The sequence below is a fragment of the Loxodonta africana genome, chromosome 4 (genome assembly GCF_030014295.1).
Source record: "Loxodonta africana isolate mLoxAfr1 chromosome 4, mLoxAfr1.hap2, whole genome shotgun sequence".
NCBI classification, from domain to species: Eukaryota; Metazoa; Chordata; class Mammalia; order Proboscidea; family Elephantidae; genus Loxodonta; species Loxodonta africana.
Genome location: NC_087345.1, coordinates 10,962,988 through 10,975,128, shown reverse-complemented (window position 1 = coordinate 10,975,128; position 12,141 = coordinate 10,962,988). Strand labels below are relative to the sequence as shown.

At 42.5% G+C, this 12,141-nt stretch overlaps 1 protein-coding gene across 5 annotated transcripts in view; it reads left to right on the top strand.

The window, feature by feature from the left end:
* WBP2NL (WBP2 N-terminal like) overlaps positions 1-12,141 on the top strand; it is a 74,234-nt gene that overhangs the window by 18,079 nt on the left and 44,014 nt on the right. For all 5 annotated transcript variants that reach the window (XR_010321675.1, XR_010321674.1, XM_064283425.1 and 2 more), the window contains one exon: positions 725-817. Coding sequence is in view for 3 of the 5 variants with exons in the window: in XM_064283425.1 (XP_064139495.1) it covers positions 725-817 (93 nt within the window). In the remaining 2 variants the exon portion in view is untranslated. The remainder of the gene's footprint in view (positions 1-724; positions 818-12,141) is intronic.

Here is a 12,141-nt window from a genome sequence, read left to right as displayed (position 1 = left end):
TTTATGGTATATAGCCTGATGGCGGGCAGATCGCCCCACGGTAGGGAGGCCCAACAATGGAGAGCTGCTGCTAGGAGAGCAGTGGCTGAGCAAGCTGAGGAAGCTGCTGTACTAGCTGTGAGCTGGGCCAGTTAGCAGTGGAGAGGCTGATGGCAAAGAGGACAGTAGTGAATAGCAATAGCCTGATAGCAAAGCACCCGATGGCAGAGAGGCTGAAAGGCAGAGAGAAGCGGCTGAGAGGGCTGAATGGGCTGCTACACTGGCTATGAGCTGGGCCAGTTTGTGGCAGAGACGCCTGCATGGCAGAGAAGGCAGCCGCCTGGCAGAGAAGCAGAGTTGAGGCAGCTGCCTGGGAGAGGAGGCGGCTGGCAGAGAAGCCACACCTTCTGATCACTGGAGGCTTATGTTTCCTGGCAATAATACTGAGTTGTTCCTGTTACTTCCAAGTTGATCCTGACCCTAGCCTGTTACTTCCCTAATAGATCACATAACTGTATTGTCTATGAGTTCCGCGTGGCTCTTGCAACAAATTATCGAACCCTGCAGAGAAGTAGAGAATGTTGTGGTTGGAGTGGCTGGTGTCAGAAATAATGGGAAAATGGGAATGCAGAGATATACCTGACATCTGCCTCACAGGAACCAGCTTTGTGCTAATCCTGATTCTTATCCCTCATGAATGTAGACAATTCATTTTGCTGCATTACAGTGCCATTTCTTCCTGCAGGTGGCTGGGAAGGACAGGCTACTTTTAAATTATCCTTCAGGAAAGGAGGTGCCATCGAATTTTCCCAGCTGATGACGCAAGCTGCCGCTGCTGGTGAGCAATACTGATAAAGATATTAAGCACTTTGAGATTTTGAGGCCTGTGAAATTGGAGTAGGATTCTTTCCCAGTTAGTTAAGACTTTCTGGTCTGCATGGTCAGGCAGTTGGTAGTTGCACATGTGTTTGGCAGGCATTTCCTGAGCCTACCTACTATGTGTCATGTACCATACTCCATGCTGGGAAACAAGGATTAATACTGTACAGCCCCTCCCTGGCCTGAAGGAGTTTGCAATCTAGTGGGAGTTTACAGTTAATCCCCTAAACAACTAATTATATCTGGTAGTCTTTTGTTTGTTTTAAATTATAGCAATATATACACAACAAAACATACAGCAATTCATCAGTACCTGGTAGTCTTTTGTCCACTGGAATGCTGGTCTCATGTATCCGTTGAGCAGTCTTTTCTTCAGGTCAAGGAGCTCCAGTTGCCTTAGCTCTTCTTCCTCTGGCATGGCTCTTTGGCCTGACCGTTGCTTCTCCATGAGACAGGGGTAAAGGTACTGTAAAGCCCTACAGCACTGATCTAATGGATGTACCAGACAACTTTTCTGATTTTGAATAAAAATAATCCTTTTGTGAAATATTTTTACTCAATCCAGCCTCACTTCATGCTCCTCTTTCTCACCTTTTATACTCCAATTGACCTGGACTTCTCATATGCTTATTCTTTCATCTCTGAGCCTTTGCTGTATTTGCTCTGCCTGGAATATGCTTTCCCTTCTCCCTTGCCTTTCTCCCTCAACTCCAGTTTCCCCTCCCCCAAGTCAAATATGCCTAAAACCTTCTTATTCTTCATGTATCAAATTAAAAATCAGTTCCTTGGAGAAGCTCCCTCCACCCCTGTAGATGAGGCTAAGTCTCCCTGTTTTTTAATGCCTGTCTTCCTGACTAAAATGTATGCTCCAATGGGGCAGTGCCACACTTGTCTGTCAGTTTATTGTACTGTGGTGGCTTACATGTTGCTGTGATGCTGGATGCTATGCCACTGTTATTTCAAATATCAGTAGGGTCACCCATGGTGGACAGGTTTCAGCTGAGCTTCCAGACTAAGACAGACTAGGAAGAAGGACTCGGCAGTCTACTTCTGAGAAGTATTAGCCAGTGAAAACCTTATGAATAGCAGCGGAACATTGTCTGATATAGTACCAGAAGATGAGCCCCTCAGGTTAGAAGATGCTCAAAATCTGACTAGAGAAGAGCTGCCTCCTTAAAGGAGAGTCGACCTTAATGGCATGGATGGAGTCAAGCTTTCGAGACCTTCATTTCCTGATGTTGCACAACTCAAAATGAGAACGGCTGCAAACATTCATTAATAATCAGAACGTGGAATGTAGGAAGCATGAATCTAGGAAAGTTGGAGGTCGTCAAAAATGAAATAGGACACATAAAGATCAATATCTTAGGCATTACTGGGCTGGACTGGTATTGGCCATTTGGAATCAGACAATCATATGGCCTACTATGACAGCAATGATAGCTTGAGGAAGAATGGCATTGCATTTATGGTCAAAAAGAACATTTCAGGATCTATGCTGAAGAACAATGCTGTCAACGATAGGATAATATCTATATGCCCACAAGGGAGACAATAGTATTATTCAAATTTACACACTAACCACTAATGCCGAAGATGAAGAAATTAAAGATCTTTACCAACTTCTGCAGTCTAAAATTGATCAAACATGCAATCAAGATGCGTTGATAATTACTGGTGATTGGAATGCAAAAGTTGGAAACAGATAATAAGTTGGAAAGTATGGCCCTGGTTACAGAAACAACGCTGGAGAGCGCATGATAGAATTTTGCAAGACCAATGACTTCTTCGCTGCAAATACCTTTTTTCAACAATGTAAACAGTGACTGTACACGTGGACCTCGCCAGATGGAATACACAGGAATCAAATCGACTACATCTGTGGAAAGAGATGATGGAGAAGCTCAGTATCATCTGTCAGAACAAAGCCAGGGGCCGACCGCGGAACAGACCATCAACTGCTCATACACAAGTTCAAGCCGAAGCTGAAGAAAATTAGAGCAAACTCACAAGAGCCAAAATATGACCTTGAGTATAGCCCACCTGAATTCAGAGACCATCTCAAGAATAGATTTGATGCATTGAATGCTAATTACCAGAGACCGGACAAGTTGTGGGATGACGTCTTGAACATCATACATGAAGAAAGCAAAAGGTCATTAAAAAAACAGGAAAGAAAGAAAAGACCAAAGTGGATGTCAGAAGACACTCTGAAACTTGCTCTTGATCGTAGAGTAGCTAAAGTGAGTAAAGGAAATGATCACGTAAAAAAGCTGAACAGAAGATTTCAAAGGGCAGCTCAAGAAGACAAAGTAAAGTGTTATGATGAAGTATGCAAGCACCTGGAGTTAGAAAACCAAAAGGCAAGAACATGCTCGGCAATTCTCAAGCTGAAAGAGATTCAAGACTTGAGTTGCAATGTTGAGCAATTCTATGGACAAAATATTGAACAATGCAGGAAGCATAAAAGGAAGATGGGAATACACAGAGTCACTGTACCAATAATAATTGGTCAACATTCAGCCATTTCAGGAAGTAACATGTGATCAAGAACCAACGGTTTTAAAGGAAGAAGTCCAAGTTGCACTGAAGGCACCGGCAAAAAACAAGGCTCCAGGAATTGATGGGATACTAACTGAGATGTTTCAACAAATGGATGAAACTCTGTAAGCACTCACTTGCCTATGCCAAGAAATTTGGAAGACCACTACCTGGCCAACCGACTGGAATAGCTCCATATTTATGCCCATTCCAAAGAAAGGTGATCCAACAGAATGTAGATATCATCAAACAATATCATTAATATCACACACAAGTAAAATTTTGCTAAAGGTAATTTAAAAATGGCTGCAGCAGTACATCGACAGGGAACTTGCAGAAATTCAAGCTGGGTTCAGATGAGGATGTGGTACCCGGGATATTATTGCTGATGTCAGATGGATCTTGGATGAAAGCAGAGAATACCAGAAAGGTGTTTACCTGTGTCTTATTGACTGTGCAAAGACATTCGACTGTGTGGATCATAACAAATTACGGATAACATTGTGAAGAATGGGAATTCCAGAACACTTAATTGTGCTTATGTGGAACTTGTACATAGACCAAGAGACAGTCATTGGAACAGTACAAAGGGATATTGAATGGCTTAAAATCAGGAAAGGTGTGCATAAGGGTTGTATGCTTTCACCATACTTATTCAATCTGTATGCTGAGCAAATAACCCAAGAAGTTGGACTATACGAAGAATGGGGCCTCAGGATTGGAGGAAGACTCATTAACAACCTTTGATATACAGATGACACAGCCTTGCTTGCTGAAAGTGAAGAGGACTTGAAGCACTTACTGATGAAGATCAAAGACCACAGCCTTCAGTATGGATTACACCTCAACATAAACAAAACAAAAATCGTCACAAGGGCACCAATAAGCAACATCACAATAAATGAAGAAAAGATTGAAATTGTTCAGGATTTCATTTTACTTGGATCCACAATCAACGCCCATGGAAGCAGCAGTTAAGAAATCAAACAACGTATTGCATTGGGCAAATCTGTTGCAAAAGACCTCTTTAAAATATTAAAAAGCAAAGTTGTCACTTTGAGGACTAAGGTGTGCCTGACAAAGCTATGGTATTTTCAACTGCCTCATGTGCATGTGATGTTGCTGTCAAGTCAATTCTGACTCATAGCGACCCTATAGGACAGAGTAGAACTGCTCCATAGGGTTTCCAGGGAGCAGCTGGAGGATTCAAACTGCCGACCTTTTGGTTAGCAGCCAAACAGTTAACCACTGCAACACCAGGTGGGGCAATTCTACTCTGTCATGTAGGGTCACTATGAGTTGGAATCGACTCCACAGCAATGGGTTTCTTTTGTTTTCATATGCGTGAGAAAGCTGGACAATGAATAAGGAAGATCAAAGAAGAATTGATACCTTTGAATTATGATGTTGGTGGAGAATATTGAATGTACAGTGGACTACCAGAAGAATGAACAAATCTGTCTTGGAAGAAGTACAGCCAGAATGCTCCTTCAAATAGAGGATGATGAGACTTTGTCTCACGTACTTTAGCCATGTTATTAGGAGGGACCAATCCCTGGAGAAGGACATCATGCTTGGTAAACAGAGGGTCAGTGAAAAAGAAGACCTTCAACAAGATGGATTGACACAGTGGTTGCAACAATGGGCTCAAGCATAACAATGATTGTGAGGATGGCGCAGGACCAAGCAGTGTTTCGTCCTGTTGTACATAGGGTCGTTATGAGTTGGAACCAGCTTGGCAGCACCTAACAACAGTGGGGCAATGATTATATTTCTGTTATTCACCAGTATATTCCTAATGCCTAGCATAGTTTCTGAAACTTGGTAGACATTCAAATATTTGTTGCTTAGCTGACGGAAATGATCTTCGTTTTCTTTTTTACTTCTTATTATGAAAACATCTCACATCTATATAAACAGAATTAATTCTGGTCATCTTGTTTCATCTATATCCCTGCATTATTTCGAAGCAAATTATGCTTCATTTTATAAGGCAATGGGTTGTTAAGTCATACACCACTTTGAGAATCTGACCAAAGTATGTACCCTTTCTCACAAAAAGAAAACCTTTACCAATGAAATTTTGCTTATAATTTGTGTGATGGAGGGGATGCCTGAAGCCATAGATTCTAGGTTAAAAACCCCTGCAGACACACACGATTTATAATTTTAATCCCCAAAGCTCACCAAGACAATAGTAAAAAAGAAAATATATTGGCAGTCTTGTTTAAGAGAATAGGTGCGAAAACCCTATATGAAAAATCACAGCAGCTAGAATGCCAGGTTAAAAAATATTATTACCAAAATGGAATGTTTATCTGAATATAAAACTAGTATAACAAGCAATATAAAAATATGTCATTTTGGAACCTGGCAAGAATTGGCCTCGTATATTCGTTCATTTACTCATTCATTTATTCATTAATTTACTCTTATCATGGAATCTTTATAGAGCCCCTACTTACTTCCGTGCACTGTGTTGGGATCTAGAGATGTAGACAAGGTATCCCCCCACCTTTGTTGTCATTAGGTGCCTTCGAGTCGGTTCCAACTCATAGTGACCCTGTGTACCACAGAACGAAACACTGCCTGGTCCTGCACCATCCTTACAATCGTTACGCTTGAGCCCATTGTTGCAGTCACTGTGTCAATCCATCTTGTTGAGGGGCTTCCTCTTTTCCGCAGACCCTGTACTTTACCAAGCATGATGTCCTTCTCCAAGGACTGATCCCTCCTGACAACATGTCCAAAGTATGCGAGACGAAGTCTTGCCTTTCTGCTTCTAAGGAGCATTCTGGTTGTACTTCTTCCAAGACAGATTTGTTCATTCTTTTGACAGTCCATAGTACAGTCAATATTCTTCGCCAACACCACAATTCAAAGGCGTCAATTGTTCTTCCATCTTCCCTATTCATTGTCCAGCATTCACATGCGTATGATGTGATTGAAAATACCATGGCTTGGGTCAGGCGCACCTTAGTCTTCAAGATGACATCTTTGCTTTTCAACACTTTAAAGAGGTCCTTTGTAGCCGATTTGCCCAATGCAATGCGTCTTTTGTTTTCTTGACTGCTGCTTCCATGGGTGTTGACTGTGGATCCCAGTAAAATGAAATCCTTGACAACTTCAATCTTTTCTTCATTTATCATGATGTGGCTTATTGGTCCAGTGGTGAGGATCTTCATTTCCTTTATGTTGAGGTATAATGCATAGTGAAGGCTGTAGTCTTTGATCTTCATCAGTATTTCAAGTCCTCTTCACTTTCAGCAAGCAAGGTTGTGTCATCTGTATATCGAAGGCTGTTAATGAGTCTTCCTCCAATCGTGGTGCCCCGTTCTTCTTCATATAGTCCAGCTTCTCGGATTATTTGCTCAGCATACAGATTGTATGTTGTTGTTGTTAGGTGCCATTGAGTTGATTCCAACTCATAGCGACCCCATGTTGAATAGATATGGTGAAAGGATACAACCCTGACACACACCTTTCCTGACTTTAAACCACTCGGTATCCTCTTGTTCTGTCCGAACAACTGTCTCTTGATCTATGTACAGGTTCCTCAGGAGCATAATTAAGCGCTCTGGAATTTTCATTCTTTGCAATGTTATCCATAATTTGTTATGATTCACACAGTTGAATGCCTTTATCAATAAAACACAGGTAAACATCCTTCTGGTCAGCCAGGATCCATCTGACATCAGCAATGATATCCCTGATTCCACGTCCTCTTCTGAATCTGGCCTGAATTTGGCAGTTCCCTGTCCATATACTGCTGCAGCCGCTTTTGAATGATCTCAGCAAAATTTCGCTCACGAGTGATATTAATGATATTGTTCAATATTTTCTGCATTTGGTTGGATCACCTTTCTTGGGAAGAGGCATAAATATGGATCTCTTCCAGTTGGTTGGCCAGGTAGCTGTCTTCCAAATTTCTTGGCATAGATGAGTGATCACCTCCAGTGCTGCATCCGTTTGTTGAAACATCTCAATTGATATTCTGTCAATTCCTGGAGCCTTGTTCTTCACCAATGCCTTCAGTGCAGGTTGGACTTAGTCCCTCAGCACCATCGGTTCCTGATCATATGCTACCTCTTGAAATAGTTGAAAGTCGTCTAAGTCTTTTCGGTATAATGACTCTGTGTATTCCTTCCATCTTCTTTTGATGCTTCCTGCGTCGTTTAATATTTTCCCCATAGAATCCTTCGCTATCACAACTTGAGCCTTGAATTCTTTCTCCAGTTCTTTCAGCTTGAGAAACACTGAGCATGTTTTTCCCTCTTAGTTTTCTATCTCCAGCTCTTTGTACATGTCATTATAATACTTTACTTTGTCTTCTCGAGCTGCCTTTAAGGAGCTCAAAATATAGTAAAGACAGACAGACAGACCTACACAGATATGTTACCATATCTCGTGGAATGTGCTCTAACGGAGGTGTGAAAGATGTGCTGGAGACACACGGAAGAATAAAGTGAAAGTTTCTAGTTTGGAAGACTAAATGGATCATAACACTGTAAACCAAGGTCAAGAATATAAGAGGCAGCCTGTGTTGGAGAAGAAATGAGTTCAATTTTAGACATAATAGTACTAGCTAACATTTATTGAATCATCTTTACGATATACTAGACAGTGTTCCAAGCCCTTTACATGTATTAATTTATCTAATCCTCACCACAACCTTATGACGTAGGTGCTATCATTATCTCGATTATAGCTAGGGAAACTGAGTCAGAGACCGTTATATAATTTCCCAAGGCTATACACATTAGGAGTAATCAAAAGGGAAGGTAAAGTAGAGGGTCAGCGAAAAAGAGGAAGACCCTCAACAAGATAGATTGACACAGTGGCTGCAACAGTGGGCTCAAACGTATTAACAATTGTGAGGATGGTGCAGGACCAGGCAGCGTTTCGTTCTATTTTACGTAGGATTGCTATGAGTTGGAACCGACTTGATGGCACCTGACAACAACAACAACAACGTAGAATTAGCAAGTGATGGAACTAGAATTTGAGCCATAAGCCTACTCTCTGCTGCTAACCAAAAGGTCAGCCGTACGAACCCACCTGATGCTCAGCAGGAGAATGGTGTGGCAGTTTGCTTCCATAAGGATTTACTGCCTTGGAAACCCTATGGGGCAGTTCTACTCTGTCCTATAGGGTCGCTAAGAGTCCGAATTAACAGCAGTGAGTTTGTTTTGTTTTGTTATAGAAAAGTTATAAGAATATTACAATGAACTCCCTTAGACCCTTCATCTAGATTTACCCATTGTTAACATTTTCCCACATACACTTTATCTTATTCTTCTTTTTTTTTTTGTTGTTCCTGAATTATTTGGGAGTAACTTACAGAGATTCCTAAATACTTGAGCAGGTGTCTCCTAAGAACAAGGGCATTCTCATATCTAACCTCAGTGGACTTACCAAATTCAGGAGATCTAACATTGATGAGATACTACTATTTAACATTTATTTTATATTCAGATTCAGATGATTGTCCCACTACTGTTCCACGTAGCACTTTTGTATTTTCAAATCCAGGATCTAATCCTGGATCACGCATTGAATTTAGTAGTCATATTTCTTTGGTCTCTTTTAATCTGGAGCAGTTACTCAGCCTTTCTTTGTCTTTTGTGACATTGAGATTTTTTAAATATTACAGGCTTATTGTTTTGTAGAATGTCTCCCAATTTGGGTTTGTCTGTTTCCTCATTATATTTAGGTAGCACATTTTGGCAGGAATACTACATAAGGGATGTCGTGTCCTTTTGAGCGTACACTCAACCCCTGTACCATATTAAATGCGAGGGACATGGGAATGTAAGAGGCCCCTGGACATGCAGCCTGGAGCTCAGGAAATGAGCTGCATCTAGAGGCTGATTTCTAGGCTTCTGATTCATCTGAAATCCTTAGCACACAGGCCATCTTTGGAGCCATGTGAGTAATAGGCTCACTTAGTGAAATGAGGGTAGGGCCCCAGGAGCTTCAGTGCTGAAGGGATGGGCAAAGCAGGAGTGCTCCACAAAGAAGATTGAGGGGCAGACTGAGAGGGAGGAGGAGAGTCAAGTGAGTTTATTATCCCTGAAGTCGAGAGGAGAACGTTTCCAGCAACGGGGTGTATTCATCCATGTCAGCTGCTGTTTGGTAAAATGAAGACTTGAAAAGTGTGCATTGCATGTAGAAATTAGAGTTTGTTGGTAGTCTTAACAAGGGAGGATTCAGTGAAGTGCTGGAGAAGAAAGGTGGTGGAGAAGCCAGATTACAGGAGATTGAGGAGTAAGGGGTGTTTTTTACAGTTACCCTTAATGATACACTGCCAAGTTAGCCAAGACGTTCACAAGCTGTTCCCAACCAACAGCTCTTGGTGGTCCAAGAGGGCAGACAGCATCCAGAAGCCTGATATTGGATAACAAGATTTCCTGGCAGACAGGGAGTATAGTGATGGGGAATCCAGGGTCGGGGGACAGTCCTTCTTTGCTATAGATATCTGGGAAACTCAGGACAATTGCATACTGGGTCTTGAATTCACTCTTATTTTTAACCTCACAACACTCAGGAGAGTTTCTGTTTACCGTTGTGTGCTAGGGAGTCAGGCAACTTTAGAGGTCCCTCTTTAGCCCTCATTAAGATCTACTTCTTGTTGTACAGAGCTAAGTTCAGGGTCTCAGCAGTTGCACAACCACTTGGAAATAATTTCGACAACATACAGACTTGGACCAATGTCTGGAACTGCCCTGATCCCAGCAAGAGTCAGGGCTTGCGGAATGGGCTTTCTTCAGGCCCTTGGAGGAAATTACTCATCATGCCTTATGGTGTGATTGTTTGACCAGGAAAGATTCCCTTCCCCTCAGCAGAGGGAGCTGTCAGGGCTCTTTGATGCATGTAACAAATATATATTGAACACCTGCTATGTCCCAAACCCTACGTGAGTCAGTTAGGAACACAATGGTGAACGAGATGGACATGGTCCCTGCCCTTATTAGACTTATAGTTTAGTGAGAGAGTCAGATAAAAAATAAGGAAATATGTGTAATAAAATATTTGCTTCTTGTGGGGAGTACTCTGAAGGATATTGAAGAAGAAGGTGATGGGTAGGAAGGGCAACTTTAGATGGATAGCGAATTGGTTAGGATAATGCTAGCTGCTGAAACAGATAAACTCCAAATTATCAGTGGCTAAAACAGTAGATAGTGTTGCTTATGTAAAGGCCAATGAGCAGAGGGAAAAGAGGCAGTGTGTTTCACATAGTTATTCAGGGACCAGAGTCATAGTCTCTGCCATCTTTAACACGTGGCTTCCATGGCCTCTTTAGGCATTGATAAACAGCCTTCCTTGCCCTGAAGAGAGTAAAGATCTCCCCTGGGAAGTTTTTATGGGCCCGGCCAGGAGGTGGTGCGCATTACTTCTAATCACGGCCCACAGGCTAGAACTCAGTGTGGTAGACTGATAATGGCTTCCTAAGCAATGTCCACATCCTAATTCCTGGAACCTATGAATGTTGCCTTATTTGTAGAAAGAGTCTTTGCAGAAGTCTTGAGATGACGAGATTATCCTGAATTATCTGAGTAAGCCCTAAATGCTATCATAAGTGTCCCAATAACAGAGATGCAGAGGGAGAAAGGCACACAGAAGGCAGAGGCAATGTGATGATGGGAGCAGAGAGAGATTTGTAGACGCTATACTGCTGGCTTTGAAGATGAAGGAACGGGCCGTGAACCAAGGAATGTAGCTCCGGGAGCTGGAAGAAGCAAGGAATGGATTCTTCCCTCGAGCCTCCGGAGGGAGTGTGGCCCTGCGGACACATCGATTTTGGTCCAGTGAAACTGTTGTTAGACTTCTCGTCTCCAAAACTGTGAGAGAATAGGTTTATGTTGTTTCAAGCCACCAAGTTTGTGATAATGTGTTACTGATGCCACAGGCCATACCTAACTGCAAAGGAATCTGGGTAATACAGTCTCGTTCTGAATCCACGATGAAAAGGAGACAAATTTGGTTTTTGGGTAGTTAGAAAATGCCTAATACTTAATCTGAGACCTGGAGGATAGGAAAGACCCAACCATGAGAAAAGTGTGGCAGGGGGAATAGTCCAGGTGTAGGAATCACCAGCATATGCGAGGGCCTCAGATGGGAAGGAGCTTGGTGTGTGGAGGATCAAAGGCTAGGACCATAGTGCACGAGGGAGGCAGGAGCATGAGGAGAACATGGATAGGTAGGTAGGGGTGAACTCATTCAGAGCCCAGTAGGTCACGGGCAGGGATTTAGATTTTATTCCAAATGCAGTGAGGAGCTATTACTGACTTTTCCACGGGGGAGCAACATAATCATATGTACATTTTTATGAAATCCATTTTAGTGCTATGTGGAAAGTGGAGTGGAGGAGGGCAAGCGTGCATAGATGGAAGGAGATCTGAGAGAAGGTTGTGTAGTGGTCCAGGTGAGAGGTGATGATGGCTGGACTAGGCTGGTATCTTAGTTATCTAGTGCCGCCACAACAGAAATACCACAAATGGATGGCTTCTACAAAGCAAAATTTATTCTCTCAGAGTCTAGAAGGCTAGAAGTCCAAACTCAGAGTGCCAGCTCTAGGGAAGACGTTCTCTCTCTTTTGGCCCTGGAGGAAGGGCCTTGTTATCAATCTTCCCTGTGTCTAGGAGCTTGTCTGCACAGGAACCTCAGGTCCAAAGGACGCACTCCGCTCCTGGCACTGCTTTCTTGGTGGAATGAGGTCCCCAGTGTCTTTCTGCTCACTTC